This window comes from Chlorocebus sabaeus, chromosome 18, assembly GCF_047675955.1.
Source record: "Chlorocebus sabaeus isolate Y175 chromosome 18, mChlSab1.0.hap1, whole genome shotgun sequence".
Taxonomy (NCBI): Eukaryota; Metazoa; Chordata; class Mammalia; order Primates; family Cercopithecidae; genus Chlorocebus; species Chlorocebus sabaeus.
In genome coordinates, this window is record NC_132921.1 from 46,311,405 (window position 1) to 46,328,162 (window position 16,758).

General features: G+C 45.2%; 1 protein-coding gene across 4 annotated transcripts in view; it reads right to left on the minus strand.

Annotated features, from left to right (window-relative positions):
- Window positions 1-16,758, minus strand: part of FHOD3 (formin homology 2 domain containing 3) — a 519,848-nt gene that overhangs the window by 62,133 nt on the left and 440,957 nt on the right. For all 4 annotated transcript variants that reach the window (XM_073006355.1, XM_073006354.1, XM_073006353.1 and 1 more), the window contains one exon: window positions 7,413-7,709. In XM_073006355.1, the coding sequence (XP_072862456.1) occupies window positions 7,413-7,709 (297 nt within the window). The remainder of the gene's footprint in view (window positions 1-7,412; window positions 7,710-16,758) is intronic.

Here is a 16,758-nt window from a genome sequence, read left to right on the forward strand (position 1 = left end):
GCCCACTGCCCCCAATTTCTTTTTTTCTTTTCTCTTGGACCCAGTCAGAGGGAGCTATTGCTCCCACTACCCTTCTCAGCTGCTGCTTTCAGGTACCAGTGACTTTTGTGTTGCACTAGACACAGTCAACCACTCCATCCCCCCTCACAGGGGTCCCAAGATATGACATATGACACAGGGCTCCCAGGACATCTGGCTACTCCTTCTCAGTCTCCTTTGCTGGTTCCTCCTTGTCATTGACCTTTAAATGTCCTTGGACCTCTTCTCTCCATCTGCACTCTTTCAGTCTCATCTAGTTTCAAGGCATTAAATGCCATCCATAAAACACCACCTTCTCCACCCATGCAGTCCCCAACCTAAAGTGCTTCTCCTGCAATCCTTTGCTGTCTCAGCTACGGCAACTGCATCCATCTTGCTGCCAATTCCAAAAACCTCAGAGTCATTCTTGACTCCTTTTCTTTCATCCTCCACATCCAGTGTTGCTGGGCATCCTGTTGGCTTCACCTTCATGTCATATCCAGAATCCAGCTGCTTTTCTCAGCACCTCTGCTACCACAACCAAGGGCCAGGCCACCGTGGATTCCTGCCTACAGTACTGCACGGGCATCCCTGCTGGACTCTCTGCTTCTAGTCACGTCCCTTGATAGCCAATTCTTACCCCAACAGCCACATGATGTTTATAAAAATGTCTGATCCTATCTCTCTGCTCGAAGTCTTTTAACAGCACCACCTTTTACTGTGAGAAAAAGCCATGACACAATGTTCACAAGGCCTTCCATGATCCTTCCTTACTTTTCATTCATCGCCCACCACCAACAAGACTCCCCGACCCCCAGACACACACGCCCATAAACCTTGTCAGCTACAGCAACTTCTTCCCATTCCTAGAACTCACCAAGTACGATCTGGCCTCAGGGTGTCAGCCCCTCCTGGGATAAACTACACCTAGTGAATCACACAATTTTTATCCTTGACCTCTTGTCTTTACTCAAACCATATCTTCTCAGTGAAGTCTTCCCTGACCACTTAGTGAAAACTGTGCAATCTTCTCCCAACACTGTTGATCATCCTTTCCCGCTTTATTTTTCATCTCAGCTCTTATGACTATCAAATCTGTCATGTTTTACTTATTTTGTTGTCTGCCTCTGCCCTATCACTGGAATGATTATAATTACTCATTAAATTGCCTTTGTCATGGGATGTAAACTCTATGAGAACAGGATTTGGGTTTGTTTTGTTCACTGTTGTTTCTGCAACATCTGGAATGAATGAATGAATGAATGAATGATCAGGAATGTTATTCCTCTGGGTTTGCCTCTTTGGGGCTTGTATTAGTCCGTTCTCATGCTGCTATAAAGGGCTGCCCAAGACCGGGTAATTTATAAAGAGGTTTAATTGACTCACAGTTCATCATGGCTGGGGAGGCCTTAGGAAACTTATAATCATGGCAGAAGGGGAAGAAAACATGCCCTTCTTCACGTGGTGGCAGGAGAGAGAAAAGTGAGTGCCCAACGAAGGGGGAAGCCCCTTACAAAACCATCAGATCTTGTGAGAATTCACTACCATAAGAACAGAATGGGGGAAACCGCCCCCATGATTCAATTATCTTCACCATGTCCCTCCCATGACACGTGGGGAATATGGGAACTATAATTCAAGATGAGTTTTGGGTGAGGACACAGCCAAACCATATCAGGGCTGGCAGGGCCAGGCGGTGAGTGCTTCAGGAGGTGAGTTCCATCAGCTTTCCAGGGCCTCAGTGGATTCTGGTGTTGAGATGTGGCAGGAGACCCAGGCCTGGGAGGTCATTCAGCCAAAGGAGCATCCCCACTCAAACACTCTGAGGGTGGGCCCTGGCTTGAGGAGGCATTGACCAGGGGAGCACAAGGTCCCCCAGGATTTCCAGTGTAGCTTTATTCTCTGTCTTTAATGCAACAATGGCTTAACCTGACCAGGGGACCTTAGGCCATCTCAACACCAGAACAAGGAGCTCTTGAACCCTCTTTTAGGTTTTACAAACAAACTATACTTAGAAAATAATCACCATCAAAAGGAGATGAGATGCCATTTGAGGAGAAGTGTGAAAAATCTGGTTAGCTGGAGTTCCAACAAGTGGTCAGACACTCCTGTGAACAGGGAGACCACTTTGATGCCAGGAGGCTGCAGCAGATAAAGCAGCTGAGCCCTTCTCAAGAGACGGCCTTGCTCTTTCTCCATTTATTGGTAAATGTGAGCATTTTCTTATTTTGGCAACAAGGAAAAGAATTTTTTTTTCTTTGAGACGGAGTCTCACTCTTGCCCAGACTGGAGTGCAGTGGTGTGATCTTGGCTCACTGCAGCCTCCACCTCCAGAGTTCAAGCAATTCTCATGTCTCAGCCTCCCAAGTAGCTGTGACTACAGGTGTGCACCACCACATCCAGATAATTTTTGTATTTTTAGTAGAGATGTGAGTTTCACCATGTTTGCAAGACTGATCTCAAACTCCTGACTTCAAGTGATTCGCCCACCCCGGCCTCCCAGAGTGCTGGGATTACATGTGTAAGCCACTGCACCCAGGCAAACAGGTAATATATTTTAAATGCCAGTTTCCTCACTTATTCTCTTCATTCATGACTCCTTTTATCATTCGTAGTGTCCCTCTTTGTCCTTAGTAATTTCCTTTGCTCTGAGGTCTACTTTATCTGATGTAGTCATCCCTGCTTTTCTCTGATTTAATGTTTGCATAATATATCTTTTCTCAACTTTTTTTCTTTTCTTTTTTCTTCCTTTTGTACCTAGTCCTACAAATTTTTTCCCCAAATTTTAACTTACAATCTACCTGTATCATTATGTTTGAAAAGAGTTTTCTATACATAACATAAAATTGGGTCTTTTTTAAACCCACTCTGCCATCTATCTTTTAATTTAAAGGAATTATTGATATGTTAGAGCTTAAGTCTGCCATTTTATTTGCCATATTTGTTCCATTTGTTTTAGTTCCTGTTTCTCCTTTCTTGGTCTCCTACGGGTTACCTGAATACTTTTACTTTAACAAGTTTTTCAATTGATACATAATAGATATACATATTTTCAGGGTGCATGTGATAATTTAATAAGTTCATATAATTTATAAAGATCAAATCAATGTAATTGGGATATCCATCACCTTAAATAGTCTTTTCTTTTTTTTTTTACAACATTTAAAGTATTCTCTTGTAGCTATTTTGAAATATACACAACACATTATTGTAAACCATAATTTCCCTACTGATCCTATAGAACACTAGGTCTTATTTTCTCTATTGGATTGTATACTTGTACCCATTAGTCAACCTTTCTTCATCCCCTTTGAATATTCTTTAGAATTTCATTCTGATTTATTTATAGTGTTTTCAAGTACATTGTTTCATCTGGTTTCTGTAGTGGTTGCTCTAGGTATTACATTATACACACTAACCACAGTAAACTAGTATTGCTGTTTAACCACTTTGAAGTGTGGAAAACTTACTTCCATTTAGATATCTTTAGCTTCCCCACTCTGAAAGTATAGCTGTCCTAAGTATTCCTCTACCTACACAGAGCACTACATCAAATGATGTTATAATTTTTGCTTCAACCATCAAGTATGATTTAAGAACTCATAAGCAGAAAGTATTTATTTATCCGTGTTTTCACCTATTCCTTTCCTTCCTGAAGTTCCAAGACTTCTGTCACCATTTTCTTTCTGTTTGGAGAACCTCCGGTAGTAATTCTTTGAGGGTAGGTCTGTTAGGGACCCACTCTTTTAGTTTTTCTTTATCTGAGAATCTTATTTTCCCTTCATTCTTAAAGGATACATATGTGGGATATAGAATTTATAGTTGATAGTTCTTTTCTTTTAGCACTAGCAAAATATTGTGCCCCTTCCCGCTAGCCTCCATGGTTTCAGATGAGCAATGTGCTGTCATTTGGACTGGTGTTCCCCTATGGGTAAAACGTTTCTTTCTAGCCTCTTAGAAAACTTTGTTTGCTTATTTTTGGTCTTCAGTTTTTGTAAGTTTGACTATCATTTGTCTTGGTATAAATGTCTTTAAATTTGTCTTGTTTGGGGTTTGCTCAGCTTTCTGACAAATTTGAGAAGTTTTAGGCCATTATTTCTTCAAATAATTTTTCAGCATTACACTCTCTTTCCTCCCCAGCTTCCAATGAATTGGTGTTAGATCGAGTCTTATCGTCTCACAGGTCCCTGAGGCTCTGTTCATGTTTTTCAGTCTGTTTTTTTCTGTCATTCAGAGTTCATAATTTCCACTGATTTGTTTTTGAGTTGACTAATCATTTCTTTTGTTGTCTCCAATCTACTATTAAGACCATTCAGTAAGTATTTTATTTTGGTTACTGTGTTTCTCAGGTCCTACAATTGCCCTTTGGTTCTTTTTAATATCTTTTATTTCTTTGCTGAGATATTTTATTTTGTATGTATTCCCTAAGTGTTTGTAACTGCTCACTGAAGCAGTATCATGATGGCTGCTTCAAAATCTCCATCACATAACTCCAATGTCTGGCATTTGTTTATTGCATTTTCCCATTCAAGATGTGATTGCCTTAGCTCTTGAAATGATGAGTGATTTTTCCATTATATCTTGGACATTTTGTGCATTATTAGACTTTGGATTCTATCTAATCTATTAGTAGGTAGTCAGCCTTTTTAGGTATAGCATACAGATGCTGGTGGAGGGAGATGTTCAGCTCCCTGCTGGATCCTGCTGTCACCACCCCAGCAAGAGTGCTGACTCACACAGGCTCACTGCAGATGAGGAGGGTAGAAGGTCAGTGCTCCCTCCCTTGGCCCCACTGGCACCTTCCCAGGGAAATTAAATCACTGACTCACATTGCCTTATCGCCTCCAAATGAAGCCGGAGGTTCAGCTCCCTATCAGTCTCCATTGACTCTGGGTCAGGTCTAGTGCCTGTCTAGGGTACAACAAGTATTAATAAGTAAAAAGCCTGTGTTCTGTTCTGTTAGGCAATCCTTTTCCCAGTCCTTTGGCTAGGGAAATAAGCTTTACTTGGAACTTCACTGTCATGTAATTCAAGTCCAGAGCTTCCTAGGCTGTCTGCATTCTTCTTTCCACATTTCACAGTCCTCCTCTGATGGATTGTTCTGGTATTCTCAGTGTTGCTATGTTGGTTGTAAGAGGGGAGAACCCAGGAGCAATGAAGCTTCCCCATCTTAGCCAGACTCCTCTTCATTTATTCATCGATTGTTTTGTGAGACCCTGCTAGGAAGTGAGGATTCACAATGAATAGACAGACATCCCCATCCTCACAAAGCTGACATTCAAGTGGAGACAAAGGACAATTATACAAGTAATTATAAAAAAGCATAATTCATGCTATGATAAAGCTTCTCACATGCACACCCTAGAGTAAAACACATGAAACAAAGAAAAATTGAACCATATAACTGGAATGAGACTTTTTTAAGTCCTACAAATTCATTTTTGACGTAGTCATTAGAAATACATTTGGGAATCATTTTAATTATCTCTAAGGTTGCTCTGTGATTTGACAGCACTCTGAAAAGCAAGAGCTATAATGACATAGCTGCCCTGACTCCACAGCGGCTGATGATGCCTGTGAACAGTGAGATTTTTTAGGATCCAATAAGCTACAGTAAATAAACATGACCAAATCTCTTAACAGCACTGGAGCAAAGCAGAAAAATCATTGCAAAGCCCTAATTCCTGCTTCTAAACACTTGGACACTGCCCACTTTTGGTAGAAAGTCAATGGTTCTTCACTGGGAGTACTTTCCATTTTTGGAAAATTGTCCTTATTTGGAAGAATACTGGACAATTCGACCCAAGAAAGCTCTGTCGCCTGGTATATTTTTACTAATCCAATTTCTTGATATATTTTAGGCCTGCTAAACCCAGTTATGATGAATAATTCTTAAAGCTATTCCTAATAAATAAAACATGATTTAAGACCAATCTGACCAGTAAGACTCAACCTACATCCAGTATTACCACAATAATTACAGTAATATGATTAAGAAGTAGAATTTGGGGGACTAACTGCAATCTGACTTTGAAAGAAACTAAGTAAATATCAGTATATATAATACCTTTTGACACATACGTATTCAACCAAATGAAGACACTGGATTTTCAATGCAATAATTCCTAATATGTAAACTAATAAAGTCTTTTATCTTCTCTTTTTTACTGCATCATAGTGACCAGCAATATAAAGTATAAAATCTAGTAGTATATTCTAACTGGGAAAAATCCAAATAGTAGCTATTTTAGACTATGCCATTGACTGACAAGTCTATTGGAAGACATTCTGGTTTCATTCATTCATTCATCCATGCTTCTGAGACAATGTATTTTTAATCTGGGAATTAATAAGCCATTCATGGGTCATAGTACTGGCTGGCAGGCCTTGGTAGAGGCGTCATATTGTCCTTTGGGCCTAAGACATTGACTTGAGTGGGTACCACTCATATGCAGCTTAATGAAGGCTGGTCCATTAGACCTGACTCCACTGGTTAGGAGTGTTTGTTGAAAAGGAGGCATTCTACCACCGTGATGGCACGTAAGTCATGGGTAGGAAAGTAACCCTGTGGTGTCACAGATCATATGAATTATTTATAATTCCTATAACCCTCTCTGGCACCCTCCTCAAGTCCTTGGTGAGGTTCTTTCAGGCTAAACCAAACCTATAATCTAACATTCCATTTGGTCCCTAATTCTAAAGTTACCATTCACAGGAGAACTGAATGAGTATTAAGTGTAACACCGAAAAGATACACTTCCATAAGCAAAAGCTTGTTCTTTATACAAAGAAAAGAATGGTTATGAATATAATGTAGAAGACAAATTATCTATATTCCAGTACATCAAATTGATCTCAGTACACTGCGTACCACAATTTTTTGGAAACACTCATTCAATCCATTTAAACAAATCTTTTCCAGTCTGAAATGTCCAGTCAAAATGATTAACACTCTTCAGTAAACACATTTTTAAAGGAATAGATGACAATGTGACAGTTTCTAAACTTCTATCAAAAATGGAAAAGGCCTTACTATTATCAACCTTACTATTATTCACAATGGAACAGTCAGGGGGAAGTGAGAGGTTTCTCTTCTGGGGCTTATTCCTCAGGAAAGGCCCTCCTTATCGGGGCCCTTTTCCTCAGGTGTGGAAGTAATGAATGTGATGGTGTGGCAGAGGGTTTGGGGGCCATCTTTCTACAGGGCAGAAAGCTGCTGGCTGGCTGCCAGCATGGCCACACTCCTCGTCCCCAGACACTGGGTGACACAGCCGCATGAGTAGGTTGACCCAGGTCACCTCAGAGACCAGCCTGTGGACAGGCTCTTAACGAACCAGCCCCTGCACCCCAGGCCTCCCTGGCACATGCCGACTGAAACAAGGGGCTTCATTTACCGGTTGTCCTGTCCCCGGAGAGCTTGTCCTCCTTCTCCTCCCTCTCCAATGTGCTGCTGGAGGACGAGACGCTGGAGGCAGAGCAGTTGTCCCTCTCGTTCACCCCCTCGTTCTGTCTCTCTTTTTCACTGAGGGAGGCTCTTTCTTCCGGCTCTTGCTCTAGTGCCCGCTCCACTTCGGTCTCTGCACCCTCGTGGGCAGAGGCTATGTCCTGGCCAGCTTCATCAGCAACCTGCCCTGCCCCTGCCTCTGGTTCCGGTTCTGCCTCTGATTCGGGCTCAGGATCCCCGGCACTTGCTGGTGGAGACAACAATGGAGATTATATTGACAACAGGTTTCTTGGAAGGGTGATGTGAGGTGAGAATGGATGTGAGGTTGATTTCTCTGTTGTGGGCAGATGTCCCAAGACAGCCCCTAAGACACCTATCCCCTGGCTATTCAAACACTCACGGAGGCAATGCTGTGAAGGGATTGTGCAGATGACAGGAAAGTCCCAGTCAGTGACCTTACGAAATGGAGAGTAACTAGATGAGCTGGATCCAATCAGGAAAGCCTTTTAAAGGCAGACAGTTTTCCAAATGGCAGCAAAAAAGGAAGTCAGAGATTCGAAGCAGGAGAAGGATCTGCCACGTCACTACTGCTTGACTGACAGGGAATGCAGGTGGCCTCTAGAAGCTGAGAACCACCTCTGGTCAGCAGCCTACCAGAACAGGGACCTCAGTTCTGCGGGCACAAGGACCTGGATGTTGCTATCACCCTCAGCGAGGCTGGAGGTGGACTGTTCCCAGAGTCTCCTAGTAAGAGCTCAGCCAGCCGCAGCCTTAATTTCAGCCTTGTGGCAGTGGACAGCCAAGGTCAAGAGCTCAGTTGAGCTGTGCTGAACTTCTGACAGATGGAAACTGTGAGATAATAAACGAGTGTTGTTTCCAATCGCTATGTCTGTGGAAACTTGTTACACAGCAATACGAAACTAATATATAACCCTATTGCCTGTTTAGGGAAAGAGAAACAAAATCCATGGTGGATCAAGCTGATGAAAATCAGCTAACGTGTTCTGAAATCAGTTGGCGGAACCAGTGAGGTTCATCACCCTTCTCTTGGGTTATGTTTGACCCTAATGTGAAGTTAGTTTGATTTTGAAAGCAGTTTGGAAGAATCACTCATGGTCACAGTCTATTTGCAAACCTATCAAGGCTGGAGACCTGATGCTGTCACTGAGGTAAGATGATCATGTTCTCACTCACGTGACACTCTAGGGAACAGGGAAATGGCACAATCTGGCTTATGCATTTTTTTTTTTTTTTTTTTGCTGAGCAAAGCTCTCAGCTATGAGCTGTGGATATGTAGCAAAATGATTGAGAATACACAAAATTCTGAGCCAACTGCCACACATGAAGGCTGGAGGAGGGCGGCTCACTCTTAAAGGAACTGGCCTCAGGCTGAGCAAAGCCACTCCTCTGGAACCCTGGCAACGCACTCTAAGGGCATGTGCTTGAACCCTAGGTACACACTGCTCAAAGCACCACAGAAATTCTGGCAGGGTCTGCACATGGCAGGGGATGAGAGGGACCTGCCCAGACTCCATGAGAACACGCAGATCAGGGCAGCTCTCTGTGGAGGCATCCTGCTGCACCAGGTAATGGGCACGGCTGGCCATGGGGCACACAGAACCAGCCCCTCAGCAGGCTGGGCACGGGCATTACTAAGGGGGAGGGACATTCAGACCTTACGAGGCATGAGGTCCAGCTAACCCCAGCTTCCCAGCAACTCATTCTTCAGGACCCACAGGGCCATCACCCCCAATCCTTCATCTGCTCTCAGGTTGCCATCCTCTGAGGATGAGTCAGGGAGTTAGCTGGGCAGGGAAGATGCAGTGGAGAGGATGAAATACCACCTTTCCTTATGTTCCTGGGCAACTTCCAAATCCCACTCCTCTGTGGGAATGTCCCTGAGTGCTAGGTAGGAATTTGGGGGTGGAGGAGTAAATTCCTCTCCTCTGATTACAGGTTGTAGTTGTGCATCTTCTACTGGGAACTCCAGCCTGGGGCAGGAACCTGCTTCCCGGGAAGGCTGGAGAACACGGGGAGGGGCGGCAAAGACCCCCCAGCAGCTGAGGGGCTGTCCCTCTTGGGCATCCCAAGAGGGGAAGGCTTTAGGAACTGGAGATCTGAGGGCACAGTGTCCAGACAGAGAGGCATGGGTGGCAGTCACAGAAGGAAACCAGTGGGCACACAGCTGTGAGGCTGCGTGCCTGAGAATGAGAGCGTCATACACGCTTCCTTAAAAGTAAAAACTGTGCTGGGTCATGGGATGGAGTGAACAGCCCTTTTAGAAACATTCCCTTTGGTACTGAAGGAATTTTTATGGTAATTTCTTTTTCATCTGATAATAGAGTATTTAGGAGAGATACAAAACCCCATTAGTTTTACAAGCATGGCAGGAGCACGGCCTCAGAGGCGGCAGCGTCATCATTTGGTTGACAGAAAGCACATGTTTTTGCACACATGGACTTCAAAATAGCCACATCAAAATAAAAATGTGTTTCCAACAGCCCAGCATGTGGCATGGACTGAAGTTTTAATTGGTAAGCATATGGTGAAAACCAGCAAGGGCCCCTCCTGGTGGCTTCATCACAGACAGGGACGTGGGGTCAGTTGGCTGCCATAAGCCTGTGTCTACTCACCACTCCCAGGGGTCTGGGCCAAGTAGGGAGGCTCTGTGATTGACGGCTGTTTGACTTCGGCCTGTGTGTGTGCACTGCTGTGTTCCATTCCACTGAACATGCAGGACCCTACCCAAGCAGCGGCTCTGGCCCTGAGCAGGTGAGCTAACAGACACGCAAGATCTGGAAAAGCCACACTCTTGCGGGGGAGCAGCACAATTTCATTCCAATACACTAGGGCCTAACTTCTTGGAATCACATATTTCAATCTGTGACTTCAACCACTGGGGTGGTTTCTTTTTTTCATGACTGCTGGGGAGGTAGCAATTGGCAAAGTCATCTCCTGCCCAGAATACATGACTCAGTGTCTACAAGGTCTGATCGCAAATCTGAGGCCGTCCTAATGATGAACAAATTAAATAACTGTCACACACATTCAAGTCAAGTAAAACTGCCAGGGTCCACAGCAGAGCCCTTCTCCAGCTGTCTTAATCAAACACAGGAAAGTTGCCTGAGGGCCAAGACCCTGCCTTCCTCTCCTGCTGGAGGGCCCCAGCGTGGTCCTGGGGCCAGCGTCTGCTCACAGCATTCTTGTTGATATTCAGAAAGCACCCAGGACAGCCCTGAGACTCCACACCGAACTCCGGAACATTTCTCCTCCCCTTTCCCATTATCTTTCAGCAGGATTTCCCTCACTCATACTTCCTTCCGTGCACGTGCACACACACACACACCCAGCTCCTTCTGAGTCAGTGTCTCTAAGCCAGGTCTGCTGTCCTCTGGGTGGATGCAGGAAAAAGTCTCATTTATACCCACCAAGTCCCCAGGAAACAGGAGAAGCCAAATAATCCTGTAGGAAAAGTCCTAAAGGGAGCTACGACCTTTGGCAACAACTAGGGAGGAAAGGTGTTTGCTTCCCTCCTAGGAATGTTTACAACTTCTCACTGTTACCAGTCCCAGAATTTAATGAGCCTTTCTCTGGCCCGACAGTGTGGTGTTGGTGGTGAGAGACAGACACAGCGACCCATGAGACTGGCCCAGCTCTGTCACAGAGGCTAGAGAGAAGCAGATTAGAGGGATCCTGAACAACCTGCCGTGACATCCATGTGGCAAAAGTGAGCGAGCTCTGCCACCAGTGGGCACAGGGAAACCCCCACCTCTCAACTATCAGCAGACACAATAACAAAAATACGTTTGTAAGAGTGATGGATGTGTAAGATAAAATGCACGGTGCCCTGGGAACGCATGGCAAGGGTCTTTGGCAAGGCCTGGGACATAAGTCTCTGTGGCAAAATAACGTTTAAGTAGAGTCTCAAGGGATAAAAATGAATTAAAAGAGGGGAAATGCTGAGAGTGTCCTGGGCAGAGGGAAGTGCACATGCAGGGACCCGGAGCCCACTGCGTGCCAGAGGGAATGAAAGCTGTGTGGCCTGGCAGGAGGAGTGACAGGAGGTTTGGGTGGTTGTCAGGGGCCAGGACAACCAGCCCTGTGTATTGATGGAGGGATCTGGGACTTTACCCTAAGGGCAATGATGGCTGTTCTGCGTTTCATTTAGTCTGAGGTGAGCCCTGTCTCCACCTGCATCACAGGCAAGCGAGGCTTCCTGCTGGAAACAGCTTGGGCGTGCCTGCGAGCTGAGGGGTGAGGCCCCTAGTCAGTGTGGAATCAAAAGTCCACGAAGCAAACCCTTAGAGAGAGAGACAGAGGAGGAAGAGGGGAATGGCAATCAGTGGAGCAAGAGAGAAAGAAAATAAAAACACAGCACCACTGGAAGAACACATGGGAAAGGGATTGAGACTGAACAGCAGGAGGTTTTTCCATCCGAGACATCAGCTGGGGGAGGAACTCTGTTCACACAGGAGCAGGGCAGGGAGTTCCGCAGGGCTGTTGGCTCCCTTTGAGGAATGGTTACTGAGCACTTCACAGGAACCGCCTTCCAAAGCCCTCATGACCTTTCTATGGGGAGGGCTCTGGTATTGCCTGCAGAAACCCGAGACCAGGAGAGAACAGTGAAGGCCCGTGCCAGGGTGGTCAGGTGGGAAGGAGCAGAGTGTCCCTTCCCCAGCATGTAATGCCTCTAAGAACTCTGCAGCAGCATCTTCAAGGGAGGCTCAGGAGTGACAGTGATATCCCAAACCCGGCAGGTCAGAAGATGCCAGGGCTTGCCACGCTTTTCCATAACCACCTTGGATGGAGGAGGAATACAAAGATCTGACTGCATCTCCTGGGCTGTGCAAGGCGGGAGGGGAACTGCAGGAAGGACTTCGGTCAGGTGCCCAGGCAATCTTTCTCCTAGCAGTGGACATGCGTTTGGAAATAAAAGGAAGACATAGCAAGGAATGCCTGGTAACATTACAGGCATCCAAAACCAGGATCTGTCTTCCTGGATCACAGCCCGAGAGTGCAGACCGATGGGATCTCAGCATCGCCAGGATGCACTTAGCAAAGACCAGAAAAATGTGTTTGGCCAGAGCCTGTGCTGACCTGGCTCTGAGGGCTTGCAGCTAGATTTGAAGGTTGGGGTAGGGGGAATACAAGGCCCAAATAAAAAAATCAACACTAAACTGCATAAAAGGATGAGGTAATGGATACTTTTTGCAAGGAGGAAGAAATAATGGAAAAGAAGGGGTCCAGGGTATCCTCAAAGTGACATAACAGGGAACTAGGCTGTCATCAGCTTGTAGGGAAGAACCCACAACCAGAACACAGCCACTAAAAGGAATTCTTCACCCCAAAGAAACAGACATTACTGGAGTGAGAGAGGCTGGGAAACCAGGATGGGAATCCATCAACATGAGAACTCCATGGCATGGGGGAGAAGCTAAGTGCTTGTCTTAGGTATGAGAATGTAAAGGCTGCCCCATCAGATGGAGAATGTGACCATGCTTTCCTCAGGCAGATCACAAAACGGGGAGAGAAATGAGGAACGAGTCGGCCTGAGGACTTCAGCCAGCTGGTCCCTGTGCAAAGTCAGCCAGGGCAGACCATCGCTCACTCACACAATCTCGTTTTCTTTCTCCCTCCCAAATCCCAACATCAACTTCTCATCTGGTCCCCAAAACCTCACTGGACATCAGGTCCTGCTTGCCTAGTGCAGTAAAAATCAAACTCACTACATATTGAGTACCTTCTATACCTGGGTGCTGTGCTAGGAATCATCTTACATCATCTTTTGTTCCCATACCTACAATATGAAGTGAAGATTGATGTCCCCATGTGAGAAATAAGGAAACATGTTCAGAGAGGTTAAGCAACTTGCCCAGAGCTACACAGCAGGCTGGCTACTCTCTGACTGTTTGATCCATGCTCTGTTCTGCTCTGCACCTGAGGATGCTGACCCCCCCAGAGAACACCACCTGTATTTGCTCTCCCTCTCCCTGGCTCAGCCCCTGGAGGTTCTAGCAAAGGCAGGAAGAAGGAAGCTGGGATATTAACACCCCTGCTTCCTTCACGTAGGGCCCTAGTCTGGCAGAGGTTGTCAGGCCACTGTTTCTGTCCCTTGCTCTCTCTCCTCTGGCCACAGCTCTTACCAAGTCCTAGTCATTCACCAAGTTCCTTCAGGCCTGAAGGTGGGAACAGTGTCCCACGACTGCTAGTCTCTGGGTGAAGCATCACCACATTTTGATGGTCTCATGACCTCCCTATACCTCTGTAAACAGTCCCTTCACAGAATATCTTCAGCAATCCTCTGACCAACAGGACCTCACTGCTAAGCAGAGCTCATGCTAACAGAGCTTGGATTTGAACCTGGATCAGCTGGACTACAAAGCTTGGGCTGTTAATCACAGGGTTATACTGTGTGGTGGTGACTTAAGCAATCAAGGAGAAAGATCTAATCATTCCTGAACACGCACATGCACAGACACACACACACACACACACACACACACACACACACACACGGCGGGAATGTTTCAATTCTGCTTTCATCCATGTCCCTCACAGCTGAGTTTAGAGTGTCCAATTAGAATTTCTGGTCATGCAATTTTTCTTTGAAGAGATAAATTGATGGTAGAGTTTTGAACTTGATACATCTCTGGGTGGCTTCAGTTGATTTCAATCTGTGGTAGTGTCTTGATGACTTTGCCAGGATTTGGCTTTCTGGCAGGTCTTATGAAACCAAGGGCTGGGCCAGCCAGTTCTATAATAGTTGCTCCAAACTGTGTAGATTCCAGGGACCTCCCCAGCTCAGAGCTAATAACTAACACGATTGACTACAGACGTGTGTTCTAATCACAGAAATCTGAAAAAGGTCCCAAGAGAAAAAAGCTTACAACTTTGAAAATCCTTTAGACTTTGCCTTTGGTGTTAGACAAGTTCTTGCTAGGTTGTTCACTTGGATTCACTCTAGAGCAAGTTTTCTCAGCCTGGCTACCTGGGTATTCTAGGTTGAATAACTCCTTCTTCTGGGAGACTGCCTCATGAGCTGTAGGATGTTTAGCAGAATCCCTGGTTTCTACTCACTAGAGGCTTCAGCACCAACCCTCCACTTCTCCTCTGCTATTGTGGCAACTGAAAATGTCTCCAGACACTGCCAAATGTCCCCCAGAAGAGCAAAATCATCCCTGGCTGAGAATTACTGCTCTACAGGAATCGCTGCACGAGGATAGGCACAAACTCAGCTTCACAAAAGAAACCCTACTCAAGCCTCGCAAAAGAAACAGCTCATCACTTGCAAAATACTGATTCAATAGCCTAATTTTTATACCTTAAAAGTTAAGCCATGTTTTGTCCTCAAGTTTCAGAGTTTGGTTTTCCAAAGAGCTTCAGACCTAAGTCCCTCTGAAGATGGATAGTTTTCATCTTCAGAGATGGCTTAGGCCTGAACCTATTTGACCTGAACAATTTTGACCACGTAGAGTCAAAATTACCTTCAAACGTCCCTTTGGACAGTGCCACCTTATAGATCCCATAACTTCTCCATAGTTTTGACAATCACGGTTTTAATTTAGTGTCAGTGGAACTCCTTAAGTGCTGGGATTGAATTCATGGGCCATATTACCCCCAAATACAAATCTGTAAACTCTAAAGCAGCAAATTGTTCATACTACAAGGGGCATGTTGGAATCAGGAATCGTTCAAAGAAAAGAAGAAAAGATCCATGTTCCTTGTGGTCATGCTCCCTCAGGGACATACACTTGATATGAATATTAGACAGGATTTAAAGCACTATTTAAATTAGAATTTCCACTTCCCACTCTCTTGCCCCTCAGATTATGCTTCTGATAGAGTTCACTTGCTTAATATGTATATAACGCTACTGTAGTATCATATAGGATAAAAAAGAAGACAATTTCAGGTTCAATTATTCTCATATTGATAACATATAGTGTGACTATTCTATTAAAGTTAGATCCTCAGAAAGAAATGGCCCAGATATGTCAACTCTCTGTAAAACTTTCCTCTCTATTAATTACACCAACATCACTTATTCAGTCCTTATGGAGTGGCCTGCATCGTCAAAGATGTGTCCTCCACCCATGGCTCATGTAATAAATTTCTTCCTGGGTACAGGAAACAGCTGTCTCTGCAGATTCGTGTGTCTGCTTTCTTTTGTCATGCTTGACTATTGGCCAACTCATAACCCATGTACTGAATGCCTGTTCTGCTCCAAGCACTGGGAATAACAAAGGTGGGCACAGGCACGTGCCCTGCCCTAGGCGCACACAGATGCTTGGGAGGAACAAATTATCGCATGGACAGTGAGGTAAGCCCTGCATCCCAACTGTGCACAAGATGCAAGGGAAACACAAGAGAGGAACCAAGGAAGGCTTTAGAGAAGAGAAGGTGCCTCAGCTTGATGAACAGTCCAGGGGGCACCCAATGAAAGAGTGCACTCCAAGCACAGAGCATGGCATTTTCAGGTACTGATTGTGGTTTGGTGTGGATGGAGCGTAACATTTGTTGGGGGGTGGCTGTGGTGGTTGGTATGAGTAACAAATGGTCTTGATGTCACGTAAGATCTGAATTTCTGTGGTAGATAATGGAGAGCCATCTGATAATTTTAAGAAAAGGTACACAGATCTTTGTTTTTAATTGGGTTGCTGAGAAGAACCTGGAAGAAGTGAGACCCACCAGAAGTGATTGAAATGGCCCAGATCAGAGACGGCTGAGGCCAGGCCTAAGGCACTGGCAATGAAGAGAAAAGAAAGAGGGCTGATTTGAGAGAAAACAACACAAAAGACACTTGGGGATTGATTGGATATAAGGTAAGTGTTGAAGGAGGAATAAAAAATTATATGTATGTTCCAGCTTCAATGATTGGGCCAAGAGAGATGGCCTTACCCAGGTGGGGCCTAGAAAATACAAGCAGGTTTGGGGTGGGGGTTTCTGGATAAGAGACAGACATCACCTCCCATCTGAATAGCCCTCAGCCTGGCACCTGGTGGGTCTGAAGAGTCGGAGGGGCATTCAATGGAGATGGCTGGGGAAGCGCAATACACACACCCTGAGCTCAGAGAGGCCAAGGCTGGCGGTACAGACCTCGGGCATTTAAAGCATATGGGAAGTAGGTAAAAATCACAGGTGGAATGCGAGCGCCCCGTGACAGGATGTGGCATGAAAAGAGAGGGGAGCTGGGGAGGAACTTCAGAAAAACCCACCACTTAGTACAAAGGCAGAAGAGCAGTCCATGGGAGGATTGCAACCAAACGATGAGAAAAGACTGAGAGGAAATGGTGAGA